This window comes from Scyliorhinus canicula, chromosome 23 (genome assembly GCF_902713615.1).
Source record: "Scyliorhinus canicula chromosome 23, sScyCan1.1, whole genome shotgun sequence".
Classification (NCBI taxonomy): domain Eukaryota; kingdom Metazoa; phylum Chordata; class Chondrichthyes; order Carcharhiniformes; family Scyliorhinidae; genus Scyliorhinus; species Scyliorhinus canicula.
The window spans coordinates 6,212,592-6,230,013 of NC_052168.1; the positions used below are offsets into that span (position 1 = coordinate 6,212,592).

The following is a 17,422-nucleotide window of genomic DNA, read 5'->3' on the forward strand; positions in this document are numbered from 1 at the left end:
TCCTGTTTTAAACTTTTCTTTGTTCTTTGTTTGTTCTTTAGATGTTGAGGTTAAGTCATCCTGCGAGGATTGGCAGCGTCAGCCTGCGGTTCAGTAGTTTTAAAAGCGGATACACAGGCTCGCTGCTGTCAGAGAGTTGACCATTGGCTGCCCCCTTAGCCTTTGTGCAACTGACCCCTTTCATCTTCGCCGTACATCATTTCAAGACGAGCGCGCATGCAAAACATTACAGAGAAGTCCAGTGAGCTTTTCACTTACATGCTGCACAGTCCGCACGGAAGCAGGAAGATAGGGAGGAGAAAGCGAGAGAGTGTGAGAGAAAGAGCGAGAGAGACAGAAAGAGACACACATATCCCGTTAACATTCGGCAGCATAGTGGTAATGTCACAGTGCTAGAAATTCAGAGGCCCAGGCGAGATCTGAAGTAGAATCATACCGGACTCGAAACATTAAGGCCGGGATTCTCCGATCCCAGTGCGCCCGCTACCGCTACTAGCGAGGACGCAGAATTTGGCGCTCGCCCAAATCGCCCAATCACTGCAGCGGGATCAGAGAACTCCGCTGCCGAGAACAGACGGAGAATCCCACCCATTAACTCCTTTTCTCTCTCTGTAGATACCGCCAGACCTGCTGGGGTACCCCAGCACTTTGTTTTCATTCCAGATCGCCAGCATCCCATCCGCAGTATTTTGCTTTTATATCAATGCAGAGGCCCAGGTCAATGCTCTGGGAACACAGGTTCAAATCCCACCACAGCAGACGGCGATGTTTAAATTAAATTAATTGATAATTGCGGAAATGGAAACTCAGCAATGCCGACCAAGAAATCATCGTCGATTGTTACAAAAGCCCATTAGGTTCCCAAAAGCCCTTTCGGGAAGGAAATCTGCCGTCCTTACTCAGTTGGGCCGACACGTGAACTCCCGACCCACAGCGACATAATTGATTCTCAACTGCCCTCTGAAGTAACCAAGCAAACGTCTCAGTTCTGATGGGTTATCTGTGTTGGTCTAACATCGACTGCAACTGGATGCAGTAAAACGAGAAACAGGCTTCCGACACAGGAGATGGTCCAACACTGTTTTATTGAACCTGTTCATTGCTGGAGGGGCTGGTTTAGCTCACTGGGCTAAATCGCTGGCTTTTAAAGTAGACCAAGGCAGGCCAGCAGCACGGTTCAATTCCCGTACCGGCCTCCCCGAACAGGCGCCGGAATGTGGCGACTAGGGGCATTTTACAGTAACTTCATTGAAGCCTACTTGTGACAATAAGCGATTTTCATTTCATTTCATTTCATAATCTGGTGTGGGTTGACACACTATTAACCTAACTGATAACCTCCTACTGGCTTGACCAGACCAACTCTCTACCAGATGGTGATGATGTCCATTGGCCTGTGCACTGCGACTATCTCCCTGGCCCTGTCCTGTGAGAGAGAGAGAGAGAGAGCCTTAATGCCCTGTGGGCTTTATAGTGGCGGTGTGCCGTCTGGTGATTGGTTGTTCTGTCATGTGTGTCAGTATTATCCTGTGTGTCAATCACTGCCTGTCTGCATCTCATGATATACATGAGTGGATATTATGACAGGTTCAAGGGCAATTTGAAATGGGCAATAAACGCTGACCTTGCCAGCAATGTCCACATCGCATAAAATAATATTTTTTAAAAATTGGGAATTAGGGTTGCCAACTCTGCTTAAATGTATCACATGACTTGTCCCCACTCTCCAGTCATTGGTCGGCCAACACATCCACCCTCGTGACGCAAGGCCTTCCTACGCTAATCAGAAAGCAGAAAGACTCATTACCCAATTGGATGAGGCTCGACGATCAAGCCCAGCATCACTTTTCTCCCATTTTCAACATTTCTATATCTGGTGAAGAGAAATGTGCAAAGAAAACAACAAAAAAAAATATATAATTTTTTTATGTCTTGGAGACGGATCTTCAATTCCTGGAGACTCCAGGTCAGTCCCGGAGGGTTGCCGACCCTAATAGGATCAGGAGGAGGCCACTTGAAAATGGAAAAAAATGAAAATCACTTATTGCCACGAGTAGGCTTCAATGAAGTTACTGTGAAAAGCCCCTAGTCGCCACATTCCGGCGCCTGTTCGGGGAGGTTGTTACGGTTACTTGGCCCCTTGAGCCTGCTCCAGCAGTCAGTCAATCAGATCACAGCACAGCTCTATTTCCCCATCTTTGCTCCATATTCCTCCCCCAACAAAAGATCTATAAATCTCAGTTCTGGAGGTTTCAATTAACATACAGAACCCGGGGCCTTGGGAGAGGGCTGTTCCAGATTTCCTCTTCACTCCTCACATGGTCCGGCACTAATGTGACCCCTTTTTGAAATCGATTCTCCGACCAGAGGAAATAGTTTTTCCGTAACTACAGCTCAGATTGACCCTCAGACCCCCCCAAACGCGACACTATGTTTCAAAACATTGATTTTTCAATCTCCTCCTCGAGGTTCACCATAGACATCACTTTCTGAAGACTATGGGGGCGATTCTCCGATATTGAGGCCAAGTGTTAACGCCGTCGTGAATGCCGTCACGTTTCACGACGGAGCGAACAGGGCCCGGGTACGACCTATTCTGGCCCCCGCAGGAGGCCAGCACGGCGCTGGAGCGGTTCACGCAGAGTTCCTGCCGGCAGTGACCAGGGGTGAACAGCGCCGGCGGGACTCTGTCGTGTCAGAGCGGCCGCTCGGCCCATCCGGGCTGGAGAATCCACAGCCACGCCGATTTCAGCGGCCCGCACCGTGCCAAACGTGCCGGCGCAAATGGCGCCAATTCCCTGCTCCTCAGAGAATCGCGCGCCGGCTTCAGGGCGTTGTGGCACGGCTGCGGCGATTCTCCGGCCCGGCTTGGGGCTCGGAGAATCCCCCCCCCTATGAGGCCTCATATCATTTTACAAATCGGCAGCGTAATGCTTTTGTACTTTTTTCACGATTTCAGCCGCGGAATTAAACAAATTTAATGAACACGTCGCCAAACGCCCAGGAATTTGCTGACCGGCTCCTAATTCAATGAAAACTGACCTGTGACCCAGGAAGAGGGCAAACCAAAATGGCCGACTTTTGCCTTGTAGATGGTGGACAGGCGCTAAACGCTGTACTCTTCTATTCTGGGTGGGCAAAAACAATGCTCCAATGGATAGGAATTGGTTTCCTGCCTTGTCCGCACTAGTAACCTGCGTCAATGCAGGGCTACACAAACGGACACACAGACAAGATTTTGTCAAGCACTTCTACTTGAAAAGTTGCTGAAGAAGCAAGCTGCCTTCAGCTTCAGAAAGTAGCTGACATTCAGAATCATTTCAGCCAATTTCACAGAGTGCTTCGATACACAATACTTTTTAACCATCACACTGGCTTTTCATAAAACCTCCTTGCACAGGAGGCGGCAATTTGGCCCATCACGTCTCTTTGAGAGAGCTAGCCAATTAGTTCCACTCCTCCGCTCTTTCTCCCTAGATCCGCAATTTTTTTTTTTTTTTGCCTTTTCAAGCATTTATTCAATTTCCTCTTGACAATGACTAGTAAATCTGCATCCTCGGCCTTTCAGAGCTTACAGTCCAGGTCATAACTCTCTGTGTGGAAAAGATTTCTCATCTCGTCCCTGGTGCATTTTGCCCGTTACCTAAATCGGATAGCTCTGGTTAGCTATTCTGCCGCCGGTGATAAAGCGCTTCAAGATTTTCGGCTATTAAGTCCCCCCTTGACCTTCTCTGCTTTAAGCCATGAGAGCGTGTCTGCAAAAAGCAGCCCACCGTAAAAGGACACAATCGTCCGCCAGTGCGATTGTGTGCGGCTAACATTCGCCGCGGACGGCCTGTCGCCAAGACTCAGGCACTGAACGGCTTTACGCGCGCGTGTGATCTATCAGTTTACCTTCGAGGGATCGTCCTTCAGCGCTGCCCAGCGCCCTTTGTGGGGCCTTCGGAGGACCCCTGTGGTGCTATAGATGTCCATGTGGCTACCAACGGGAATGCCAGCATTCTGGGAGTACCTGAGCTCAGAAGCACTGCCCGGGAGTGACCTGTTATTCCAAGAGGACAGCAATAAATAGCAGTGCAATGGATAAAGGTGCCCGAGGTACAAGAAGACGGTGGCATATTTCAACAATTATTTACAGAATAAGTGTGCACGTGTCACATTGGCCTCCTGGGCAGGATAGAATGCGCAATCCTAGGTAGGTGATTGGAGGAGGTGCACAAGAACGGTGCACAGGGCGAGACCAACCAGGCTAGAATTTGTTCCGTAGTCCAATGATGATTCGGCCTCCTGAATGTGTCTCAGGGTTTGGCTGCCAATTGGGAGTGGGCTGCTGTGCCAGATTTCTCCACCCACCTCACACCGGGGCCCCATCAAACAGCTTCAGTGAAATCCCTGGCACACACGCAGTGGGGTTGGGCAGGGGTTTCCTCTTCAACAACAACAACAACCTGCATTTTGAACGCAGCTTAAACATCGGGAGGATGTTTCACAGGAGCGGAATCAGCTGCAAATTGGTACTGAGCCAACGGAATGGGCAGTGGGACAGGCAAGTAGAAGGTCGGTCGAGGGGGTCGATTTTAAGGAGCTTCTCAAAGCGGGAAAGCAGAATAGTGATTCCCAGAACCTGGGACCAATAATGGTGGGGTGGCAGAGGCATTCGAAAGAGAACTGAGTGTGCAGGGTCTTGGAGAGAAGGAGGGAGAATACCACTGAGTAAACCTCCCAATCGGGCAGCCGGTACAGACAGGAGGGGCTGAAGGGCCTCATTCTGTGCTGTAACAATTCTGTGAAGCATAGAACTCTGGACTCACCTCAAAAACGAGTATGCCATGGGTGACATGTGCATGAGTTAGTCTGGCATCGAACTGAGGCCCAGAAACATTCACTCCTAATACATGTAGATTGCATCATAGAATCCCTATCGTGCAGAAGGAGGCCATTCAGCCCATCGAGTCTGCACCGGTCCTTTGAAAGAGCACCCCACTCAATCCTCATAATCCTTTAACCCCACCTAACCTGCACATCTTTGGACACTAAGGGGGAATTTAGCACGGCCAATCCACCTAACCTGCACATCTTTGGGCACTAAGGGGGAATTTAGCACGGCCAATCCACCAAACCTGCACATCTTTGGACTGTGGGAGAAAACCAGAGCACCCGGAGGGAACCCACGCAGACACGGGGAGGACGTGCAAACTCCACACAGTCACCCGAAGCGGGAATTGAACCCAGGTCCTTGGCGTTGTGAGGCAGCAGTGCCCACCACTGTGCCGCCCACAAGTTTGGAGATCGTCGGCCTAGTTTAACCATCTCTTATTTCTTTGGTGCGCTTGAGGAGTCTGAAGTTCAATAATCCAAGTGAATTCTGCTGTTCCCTCTTTATGTAATGGCTGTGATTAATAAACAAGGCTTGTATTTTGTAGGCTGTCGGGCAGAGTTTTATCAGAGGACTAGGGAACACAGCAGGGGGCTTATGCTGATTCAGTTTGCTATTTACTCAAATACCGCTGGATACGCTGCATATGAAATCTCACTTGGAGGAACAGGAAGAGGCCATTCAGCCCATCGAAAAATTGGTGAAACAAGTACTGAGCTGACGCTGGGGCTGGTGATGAAGGTGGTGAAGACTTGCGAAGTATTGATTATCGTGGATTGATCTCCTAGATAACATTCAGGAAGAAAATCCCAAAATTCTTTTACATTTTCTCCTTACTTGTTTTCACTTAATGGTTGCAAAAATGTTCGAGAAGTTACGGTGAATCCAATTGGATGATAAAGAGCCTGCTCGCTTTCCGATTGGTTGAGAGAAGGTTGCGCGCTCGGAGGATGGAACAATGGTGGGAGTGGCAGTTCGAGGTGGGAGGTCATGTGGAGGAAACCTCCAGGAATATACCCACCCGGAGTTGGCAACACGGGTTAGGGGCCTGGTGGGAGGGATGAACGCAGATGGGGTCATGAGCGAGAGAGGCGGCCAACGACCTCTGATGGTCAAACAAATCTGGTTGTGGCCCCATCGTGGCCTATCCTGTTTACCTTGAGTAAGCGTCACGCATCCCAGTCTTTGCCCTCAGCTGCTCCAGCTCAATTTGCATCCTCTCCACCTCCGCCATCAACTGCTCCTGTGAGGAGAAAGCACTTCGTCACTGCACCACCAAAAACAAACCAGAGAATCTAGAACCTGTCAACCAAACTGACTCGAAAAGGGCACGTCAGTCAACACTTGTGGAACCTTCGGCCGAGTGTTGTCAAGGGCAACACGGTTGTGCAGTGCTACCTCACTGGTGCCGAGGACCCAGGTTCGATCCCGGCTCTGGGTCACTGTCCGTGTGGAGTTTGCACATTCTCCTCGTGTTTGCGTGGGTTTCGCCCCCACAACCCAAAGATGAGCAGGGTAGGTGGATTGGCCACGCTAAATTGCCCCTTAATTGGAAAAAATGAATTGGATACTCTAAATTTATTTAAAAAAAAGAAAAAAAAAAGAGAGAATTGTCAAGGAAATGTGGAGGCCTGTGGTCAAAGTGACAGCCTTGGCTCAAGTGGTCAGCACTCTCCCTTCAGAGTCAAGCACTTCATCTGTTCGCAATACTGGCAGTGCAGTGCCAAGAGAGTGCTGCATGTTGGGGGTGCCAAATTTGGATATAAGAGAAGGTCCGGACGGCCGTAAAAGGCCAAATAAAAAATAGTGGGTGGGCGAGAGAATCTCTTTTCATCTGAGCCACCAATCACGCCTCAACCACCAACAAAACAAATTAACTGGCTATTTATCCTTCTGCTGATTGTGGGATCCTCCTATGCACAAATTAGCTACAGGTTTTTCCGACAATTCTTAAACGTAGGACTTAGGAGCAGGTTATTATAATAATAATAATAACCGTTTTATTGTTACAAGTAGGCCTAGATTAACACTGCAATGAAGATTATGTGAAAAGCCCCTAGTTGCCACATTCCGGCGCCTGTTCGGGTACACAGAGGGAGAATTCCGAATTCCTGGCTGATGCGGGAATTGAACCCGCGCTGCTGACCTTGTTCTGCATCACAAACCGGCTGCCTAGCCCACGGAGCTAAACCAGCCCGAGATGTAGGCCAATCGGTCCTTCAGACGAGAACCACGTTCATATAATCCAGACTGACGCTCCCAATGCACATCAATTTCCACCGGCTAATCAGGCCAAACGGTTTTAGTTTGATGAATCCCGGTGACAATACATAAACCCAAGCACAGAAACCTTGATGCACAGCGGCAGGGAGAACCCTCTTTCATAGTCTGAATTCAAGGATCGTCAGTCCCAACATTAACGAAGAATGGCAGGGAAGAGTTAGATAGAAAAACTGTTTCTGCTGGTTGTGGAGTCTGCGACTGGGGAGCAGTGTCTAAAGATTCGAGCCAAATCTTACAGGAGTGAAATTAGGAAACATTTTTAAACATAAGGGATGGGGGAAGTTTGGGTGGGAGAAGTTTGGAAATCTCTTCTGCCAATGACAATTGATGCCAGAGCAATTGCTGGTTTTAAATCAATGTCTGGGAATCAGAATGGGTGAAAGGAAATGCAAATCAGCCATGATCTCATTGAACGGTCCAGCATGCTTGAGGGGGCTGAGTGGCCTTATCCTGTTCCTGTGGCGAGCGAGATCGTCCCTTGGAGGTGGGCCCGCTCGCCAACCCTGGGCCTGCCAGGAATTAATGGCAAATCTCCAGAGCCGTGAGTAAACCCCAGGAGAAAAGCGACTGGCACAATAAAGAAACATTTGAAATTAGAATGTTCTTTGAACACATTTGTTTCCTCATTCGGAAAGTATCGGGGAGGGGGGGGAATGTTGCTGGGGTGACAGTGAAGCAGCATCCAATCGAGTAATAAAGAGTCGATTCGCTTCCGGATTGGCTGTGGGAAAGTTGTCAACATAGAACATAGAACAGTACAGCACAGAACAGGCCCTTCGGCCCTCGATGTTGTGCCGAGCAATGATCACCTACTCAAACCCACGTATCCACCCTATACCCGTAACTCAAACAACCCCCCCTTAACCTTACTTTTTAGGACACTACGGGCAATTTAGCATGGCCAATCCACCTAACCCTCACATCTTTGGACTGTGGGAGGAAACCGGAGCACCCGGAGGAAACCCACGCACACACGGGGAGGACGTGCAGACTCCGCACAGACAGTGACCCCAGCCGGGAACCGAACCTGGGACCCTGGAGCTGTGAAGCATTTATGCTAACCACCATGCTACCGTGCTGCCCCTTGTGGTGACCAATAGCAGAAGTGTACGCGGGGGCAGGGGTTGCGTGCGCACAGGGCGGTTCGCATGAGAGAGGTCAACTGATGAGACATCCAAGAGTACGCCCAACCGGAATTGGATCCGGAGGCCCTCGGCAGACTATAGGAGGATTTTCCATTTCTTGTTAGCCCGTAGAGAGAAGAAAATACCTTATTGAGCAGCACCTCCTCCTGCACCTGTTTGATGTTAGAAAGCTCCTGACCTAAAGCGTTCTACGAGGCAGGGAATTAAAAGTGGGGGGAGGGGAGGGGTGGGGGGGGGGGGGGGGGAAGGAAAGAAGACAGAAGAGGAAAGACAGATGTTAGATCTTCTTAGTAGTCAGACGAGAAGGCAGAGAGATTTTCACATGAAATGCGTAACAGATAAAAACATTTACAGAAATTGCTGTTGTCCCTGTGTTCTCGGGATCAATGGAACGTTCAAGCCCCTCCGCCACGGCGAGGTGGCAAGATGTGTAACGTGTGTAAAACAAGTACTTTGAGGTGGTCTGATGGCGCAGTGGGTAGCGCCCCCACGTTTGAGTTGGAAGCTATGGGTTCGGGTGCCACCTCAGGACTTGATGGCCGAGGAAGGCGCGTTCACAACGCGGTCAAACAGGTCACACATCCGATGGGAAGAATGTTGGGAGTCTCCATCATCGTTAACCTCCTCGCTACAGCATGCGTGGAAAAGTGCACGTCGCCACGGCAACCCGGACATGAGTGAACTGTGACCCTTCGCCGCCAAAACAAGTGCACGGATGTGAGTTCCTGAACCAGCTTAGCTTCGTTACACTAGGTGCAATCCGAGCAAGCGTACTCTCAGTGTCTCCTCACCACACATCCCTTCAGAGAAACCTGACAACTGACACGTAGCTGTAGAGGAGGAATGGGGAAAGGGCTGGGGTGTGGGACTAACGTAGAGAGCTCACTCAAAGAATGCGATGGCTGCAAGATCCTCTAGTATTTATATTCCCTTACAATCCCTGATTCAGAGTCACAAGGTTGTGGGGTTCAAAGTCCCAGTAACAGAGACTTAAGCACAAAATCTAGGCTGGCACTCCCAGTGCTAGTGCTATGGGGGTGCTGCACTGTCAGAGGTGCAATCTTTCAGACGAGATGTTAAAACCAAGCTCCTGCTTGTGATATACATAAATGACCTGGAGGAAGGTATACGGTCAATGGAAGGGTCCTGGGGCAAATTGATGTACAGAGAGATCTGGGAGTTCAAGTCCATTGTACCCTGAAGGTGGCAACGCAGGTTGATAGAGTGGTCAAAAAGGCATACAGCATGCTTGCCTTCATCGGACGGGGTATTGAGTACAAGAGTAGGCAGGTCATATTACAGTTGTATAGGACTTTGGTTCGGCCACATTTGGAATACTGCGATCAGTTCTAATGCGGGTCCATTACCAGAAGGATGTGGATGCTTTGGAGAGGGTGCAGAGGAGATTCACCAGGATGTTGCCTGGTATGGAGGGTGCTAGCTATGAAGAAAGGTTGAGTAGATTAGGATTGTTTTCGTTGGAAAGACGGAGGTTGAGGGGTGGACCTGATTGAGGTCTACAAAATTATGAGAGATATGGACAGGGTGGATAGCAACAAGCTTTTTCCAAGAGTGGGGGTGTCAGTTACAAGGGGTCACGATTTCAAGGTGAGAGGGGGAAAGTTTAAGGGAGATGTGCGTGGAAAGTTTTTTACGCAGAGGGTGGTGGGTGCCTGGAATGCTTTGCCAGCGGAGGTGGTAGAGGCGGGCACGATAGCATCATTTAAGAGGCATCTAGACAGGTATATGAATGGGCGGCAACAGAGGGAAGTAGACCTTGGAAAATAGGCGACAGGTTTAGATAAAGGATATGGATCGGCACAGGCTGGGAGGGCCGAAGGGCCTGTTCCTGTGCTGTAATTTTCTTTGTTCTTTGCTCAGGCGGAAGCGAGGGGTCCTATGTTGCTAATTTAAAGACAGCTTTGGAATTCTCTCCATGGCCTTGGCCAATATTCATCCCTGAAGCAACATCACTAAAATGCAGATTTTTCTGGCCATTATCACACTGCTGTTTTTTGGGAGCTTGCTGTACACTGTCATGGGAATGTCACTTTAAGAAATGTTTGTCTGCTCAAGTGGCTGCAGTGATGTCAGGGTGTGGGTGGAGCTGAGCTCTGGCTCTGCTTTTTAGTTTCGCTTTGAGGAAAAGCTTGGGTGTGTCTGTGTTTTTTGCTTTTGTTTTAGTGTCGGAGCTGCAGCCAGCCAGAGAAGGTGTAACGTCGACCTCTCTGCCTCGTAAAGACTATCTCTAGATCATTTGGTGAATTCAGAGTGATAACTGCTCTGAGTAGAGAATTTAAACCTGATGTGCTTCTGTTAAAAGGATTTTTGTCTCATGGATGTTCAAAGGAAAGTTTAAGGATTACTTAGTGTTGTATTCTTTGGGGGGTGTATTTGAATTGATGGTTGCTAAGATGTTAACTGTATGTTTTAAAAAGGTTAACTGAGTTCATAGAATAAACATTGTTTTGCTTTAAAAGTTACTTTTACCTTTCTGCTGTACCACACCTGTAGAGTGGGCCGTGTGCTCCCCGTACCACAAATCTAGTAAAAGTCATGGGTCAGGTGAACTCAAAGAACAAAGAACATGATACACTTTGGGGTTCTCTAATCCCTGGCCCATAACAAAAGAGAGAGAGACGGATCTAACGTTTTGAGTCTGAACCACTCTTTCTCAAAGCCAGATTAGGTTTCTCTAAACCCTGGAACCATATCAACACAAATTGACATGCTGTGTTTCCTACAACAGTGAGTCAACTTGAAAGAATACCTCATGGGCAGTAAGCGTCTTTGGGATGTGGAAGGTGCTATAGAAATGCACGTCTTTGTTTTACTCAGCACGTATTCTAACGAGGCCACTACTTCCTTGGATTTGCTGGCACTGTTATGGTCACATTAAATGATGTTTGCTCTCGCGCAATCCTGAAAGTGCGGGCTAAGTGTTACTGTACAAATCTCAACTGTGCACTCAGCAGATGGGGATTGTGTTCCATACATCTGCTGTGTGAGATGGACGGCAGAGCCAAAGGTGTTGGTTGCAAGCTACAAGATGCCACAGCACAGTGACGCAGAATCCGCGAATGCGCTGAAGCAGCGGTTTGAAGCCAGCAAGCGTAGCAGGCCCCACTCAATCATCCCTCCCCCACCCGCCGTCCCCCAACATTACTACCCCCTGCCCCCCTGCCATCCCCAGCAAGTGCGATTTTCACCTTCTCCTCCAGTGCAGCCATCCTCTCCTTCAGGTGAAGCTGTAGCCGCTCATTGGATTCGGAAAGGAGTTTGTCGACTGTTTCCGACAGGCGCTTGTTATGTTCGTCATTCATCTTCTCCCTCTGCCGAGCCTGGGGGGGGGGGGGGGGGGGGGGGGGGGGGGGGGGGGGGGCGATAAAGACACCTTGAAAGCAAGTACGGAGTTCCGGCGATGGCACTAAGTTATCACCTTCCCTGAGAAGTACGAGTTTAAAACACAACATTGTTTTGCTTTGTAAAAGTTAAACGCAGGCTGGAGTTAGCCCATCCGCTTACTCAGCAAAAGGGAAGGAAAATTAACTCTTCAATGTGATCCCGAACATCTCGAATCGCGGGTTGGAATGTGCGTTTGTTTTAACAAGGTGCTAATGAGCCCGCAATATTCACAAGCTTCTTTCCCTCGCTCGGGTGACATCTCAGTTTGTCAGGGATAAAGTATTCCCGTTTCGGGATGTTAGCAGACTTTACCCGTTGCAGTTCCTGGTTTTTCTCTTCCAGTTCTGTTTCCAGCTGGCACAGACGCTCCTCGATGTTCCCATGTCTCTCTTCCGCCTGCGTACGGATAAAGGCTGGGTTAGTCAGATCCTGCGGGGACTTGGCTCTGCCCGGCCCTCAACGCAAGCGCTCAATCCAACCCCAACCGTGGCCTCAGTGGAAGGGACAGCGACACGTTGGTAATGTCACTGGGCTAGTAATCCAGAGGCCCGGACAAATGATCCGGAGACAGGAGCTCAAATCTCACCATGGCAGCTGGAGGAATTTAAATTCCATCAATAACCTCTGGGATCGTCAGCTAGTCTCGGTAATGGTGACTATGACAATTATCGTTCACTGTTTCCTCTAGGGGAGAAGATCTGCCATCCTAACTCGGTATGGCCTACGTGTGATTCCCGATTCGCACCACTCAGCTGTCAGTGACTCACACCAACGTCTTAAGGGCAATTAGGGATGGGCAATAAATGCTGGCTTTGCCAGTGATGGCCACATCCCTGAAAATGAATAAAATAGAAACTCTATCAGCTCCGAGTCAAAAGTGAGCGTTGTCTGGTCGGAGGAGATATTAACCACGGCCTGGTCTTCCCGCTAGGGTGGACATCAAATATCCTGCAGCACAATGTCATAGAAAAGGAGATACTTCTTCCACATCCAGGACAAGTATTTACTAACCCACACCCCCCAACCGACAGCAATGAGACGGCCTAGCTGGTCATTGGCAACTAGGGGCTTTTCACAGTAACTTCACTGAGGCCTACTTGTGACAATAAGCGATTATTATTATCTGATGGTGGGATCTCGCTGTGGGCGGCACAGTGATTAGCACTGCTGCATCACAGCACCGGGGACCCGCATTAGGACGGGATTGCAGGAATGGGATGGGATTAGGCCTAGATAAGGTGGTCTTTCGAAGGGTGGGCGCAGACTCGACGGGCCGAAGGGCCTCTTTCTGCACTGTAGGGAATCTATGATAACTGGTCACCACATTTCCAATGTTACAAGGGTGACGACACTGCTTTGATGGCTGTCAAGTGCCGAGGAACGAGCTGAGGATGGTGAAAGGCGCTATAGAAAGACAGTGAGACTGGTGGTGGGCCAAGGAGGATCCTTGCGCACCGCCTGTACCTTGTTCAGAGCGGCCACCCGCTGCGCCAATTCCGCTTCCACCTCCGGCAGGGTCTCCGCCTTCCTCATCGTCTGCTGCAGCTTCTGTTTGGAGGAGTCCAACCAGTCCTGGAGCTGCCTGTTCTTCTCCTCACTCTGAAAAGGCACACACGTAAGACCATCAGACATAGGAGCAGAATTAGGCCACTCGGCCCATCGAGTCTGCTCCGCCATTCAGTCATGGCTGATATTGTTCTCATCCCCATTCTCCTGCCTTCTCCCCATAACCCCTGATCCCCTTATTAATCAAGAACCTATCTATCTCTGTCTCAAAGACACTCAGTGATTTGGCCTCCACCGAATTCTGCGGCAGAGATTTCCACAGATTTACCACCCTCTGGCTGAAGAAATTCCTCCTCATCTCCGTCTTAAAGGATCGCCTCCTTAGTCTGAGATTGTGTCCTCTGCTTCTAGATTTTCCTACAAATTCTCCATGTCCACCCTATCCAGGCTCGTGATTGGACGGCGCGGCTGAGCCTGACAACCACTCTCACCAGTCCGGGGAGAGCCAAACACAGAGGAATTGTGGCCAATTCTGGGCAGCAGAATGGTGCCGGGGAGCCTGGGACTTCAGTTTTGTGCAGAAACTGGGATTTTTCAATTTCTTAGATCAGAGAAGATTAGGAGGAGACTTTAATAAAAATCTTCAAAATCATAAAGAGTTTTAAGGACAAACCGTCCCCAGTGGGAGAAGGGTCAGGAACCAACAGATAAGGAATTAAGATTATTGACAACAAAAAAACAGAGATGGGGGGGGGGGGGGGGGGGGGGGAGTTTTTTAAAAAGTGCAGCAATTTGTTGTGATTGGTCCTGACTAAAAGGACGCTGAAAGCAGATTCGTCAAAATGGTGTTGGATCAATTCTTGAAGGGAAAATATTTGCAAGTCTGTGGGGAAAGAGCAGAGGGAGCGAGACAAGCACATCTTTCGGGACTGATGGGAGGAAACCGGAGCACCCGGAGGAAACCCACGCAGACACGGGGAGAGCGGGCAGACTCCACACAGACAGTGACCCAGCGGGGAATCGAACCTGGGACCCTGGCGCTGTAAAGCAACAGCGCTAACCACTGTGCTACCGTGCCACCCAACAGCTCCTTCCTAACGGTTATATTCTGTGCTTTGGACAACAAAAGCATATGCCTTCTTATCCATCTTATCTACTTGTCTTACTGCTTTCAAAGATCTATGGACATGTACACCAAGGTCCCTCTGCTCCTCTGTTGAGGGATTGGAGGCAATTAGGGCTTGAGAATTGGAGACTGTTGATGTGACGTGGGGAATCAGACAATTCACAGATGTAGATGGGAAGAGGCTGGATAAGGAGAGAGGGGATGGAATCAAAATAGGAAGAATTCCATGGGGCAGGATCAGGTCTGTCAGGATATTTTGCGATGGAGGCAGAAGTGGGCTTTGCGGAGTTGGGTGTGACTAAGAGGTTGGAGGCTGTGGAGGACAGGGGCGGGATTCTCTCCTACCCGGCGGGGCGGACCGTACCGGTGCCAAAGGGACTCCGCGAGTTGGCGCATGCGCGGGAGCGCCAGCGTGTGCTGGCACCATCCCGGCGTATGCGCAGGGGGGTTCTTCTCCACGCCAGCCATGGCGGGGGTTGACAGCAGCCGGCGCGGAGGGAAAGAGTGCCCCCCCACGGGACAGACCCGCCTGCGGATCGGTGGGCCCCGATTGCGGGCCAAGCCACCGTGGGGGCTACCCCGGGGGCAGATTCCCCCCCACCGAGGGCTCTGCAGGCTGCCCGTAGAGCCAGGTCCCGCCGGTACGGACCTGGTTTGATTTACGCTGGCGGGGTGGGACGAAAATGGGCGACCGCTCGGCCCATCGCATGCTGGAGAATCGCCGGGGGGGGGGGCACTGCTAGCGGCCGCCGACCGGCGCGACGCGATTCCCGGCCCCGCCATAACAACCGGTGCCGGAGAATTCGGCAGCCGGCGGGGGCAGGATTCACGCCGACCCCCGGCAACTCTCCGGCCGGCGGGGGGGGTCGGAGAATCCCGCCCAAGTTCTCCAGAGGAGAGGAGGTCAGTGACAGTCCCGGAAACAATGGCTTGGCGTTCAGTGATGGGGGTCATGGCCAAGGGGGGAGGTCAATAGGACGGTCGAGAGTTGGCGTTCAGCCTCTGCAGGGTAGAGGTCGGGTCGGCAGACAACAGCGCCACCCTCGTCAGCAGGTTTGACAACAGGGGAATGGAGTGCAGCAAAATCAGAAGGCGACAGGTTGGAGTAGGTGGGAGGAGCAGAGAAATAGAGACGGCCGATGTCACGCCGACAGTTCTCAATGAAGACAATGAAGAAGAAGGCCGGAGGGCTGGGTCCAGGTGGAGGGAGAATACTGGAGGCGGGTGACAGGGTCTGTTGAATGGGGAAGGGGTGGGGGTAGGGAGGGAGGACTCCTGCCTAAAAAGAAGTGAGCACGGAGACAAAGTTTTTTTTTTAAAAAGAGAGAATTTGTTTTGCCTGTTCTCCCATTCGACCGAAACTTGACGGAACATTTACCTGCTTGAGGAGGGACTCCTTGCTGGCCAACTCATTCTCCAGCTTATCGTTGGCGTCGTGGAGCGATGTAGCTTCACGCTGGGCACTGAGGTAGCGTTTCTCCAGTGTCGTGATCCTCTCTTCCATGTCTTCTCTTTGTGCTAAGGCCTACACGGGGAGAATGAAGAGCAGGCGTCTGCAAAGAGGTCTGGAGTGGCCGCCATTTTACAATCTGCAGCAGTGAAACATCTTGGGAGATCTGTGACAACAACTGGCATTTATATAGCACCTCCAATGTGGTAGAAATGTGTCGAGGCGCTTCACAGGAGCGATAATCGAACAAAGGAATCACCCTAAAGACTGGTCAAAGGAGAAGGTTTTCGAGGAGGTGTTAAAGGAGGAGAATTCAGAATGTCCAATTCACCTAACAAGCACATCGTTTTTGGGACCTGCGGGAGGAAACCGGAGCACCCGGAGGAAACCCACGCAGACATGGAGAGAACCGGCAGACTCCCACAGACAGTGACCCAAGCCGGGAATCAAACCCGGGTCCCTGACACTGTGAAGCATCAGTACTAACCACTGTGCTATCATGCCGCCCGTATGCCCCCCCCCCCCATCCTGTCTGTTGTTAATAGGTAAACAGAGGTGCCTCGAGGCCTGAAGGAAAACTCAGTAAAATCAACAACCTCCAAATGAGTGTTGGCGTGCCATCTCTTGAGTTTCCTGATTTGAGGGAGTCTTTAAAACATATTAATGTCTCCATTAAAATAGCAAAGAATGGAACTGCCCTATAAAGCCACTGTATCATTAACTCTCCTTTTCATGCTGTTACCTCAACTACTATCTCGTGAGAATTTAAAATGTTCACCATATTAAGCTGTAGCACTTTACTGAATCCAATATATTAAAAAGGCAACCGTTAGTCTCAAAAACTAGCTACCAACCACTGGGCCGTTAATATTCAGCGCATGATTCACCGTGGTAAGCTCGTAATATTCCCATTACTGGTTAACTTAACCAAGGCACCAGAATATGGCGACTAGGGGCTTTTCACAGTAACTTCATACTTGTGACAATAAAAGGTTATTATTATTAACATCGTAAGCTCTGCTCGCTCTCACAGTTACCTCTTTCAAATCCCGCTGGAGCTTGGAGTTCACCTCCTCTGATTTGATCAGATCTTTCCGCGCCGTGCTCAGCTCTTCCTCCACTTCGGCAACCTTCCGACAAAGCACAGCCAGGCGCTCCTTCATCTGCAGTAGCTCGGTGCTCTGCCTCTCGATCAGGTCGTGGCACTCGGAGTCGCCGTCCCCGGTTAGCGCCGTTCCATTGGTCAGCCTCTGTGCGGTGGGAGGGGCGAAAGGGACTCCCGTTAATCGTCCGCGGTGTGCCACTCCCCAAACCACGACCCCCGTGAAAACTCAGCCCAGCCTTTTACGCGTGAACGTGCGTGTGTCATACTCATCCTCAACCGTCGCTGGCACGGCCTTATTCATCAAAGCCAACGCCCACATGGCCCCAGGTGAGGGTTAGGCACAGAGAACGGCTCGGGAAACTGGGGCCACTGATTGGCAAACCATCTAAAATGGTAGGTGGGCAATCAGGACAATTAATCCCAAAGCTTGCCATGGGATGTGGGTGTCGCTGACTAATTTCCCGAATTTCTCTTGAGGTGATCGTGAGACACCTTCCTGAACCGCTACAGACCACATAGTGTAGGT

At 50.4% G+C, this 17,422-nt stretch overlaps 1 protein-coding gene across 5 annotated transcripts in view; it reads right to left on the minus strand.

Moving 5' to 3' along the window:
- ppfia3 (PTPRF interacting protein alpha 3) overlaps positions 1-17,422 on the minus strand; it is a 103,756-nt gene that overhangs the window by 39,685 nt on the left and 46,649 nt on the right. For all 5 annotated transcript variants that reach the window (XM_038783580.1, XM_038783578.1, XM_038783579.1 and 2 more), the window contains exons 5-12: positions 16,829-17,041; positions 15,720-15,866; positions 13,174-13,308; positions 12,022-12,105; positions 11,514-11,645; positions 8,430-8,492; positions 6,034-6,119; positions 3,895-4,042 (exon numbers count right to left, since the gene is read on the minus strand). In XM_038783580.1, coding sequence (XP_038639508.1) covers positions 3,895-4,042; positions 6,034-6,119; positions 8,430-8,492; positions 11,514-11,645; positions 12,022-12,105; positions 13,174-13,308; positions 15,720-15,866; positions 16,829-17,041 — 1,008 coding nt within the window. The remainder of the gene's footprint in view (positions 1-3,894; positions 4,043-6,033; positions 6,120-8,429; positions 8,493-11,513; positions 11,646-12,021; positions 12,106-13,173; positions 13,309-15,719; positions 15,867-16,828; positions 17,042-17,422) is intronic.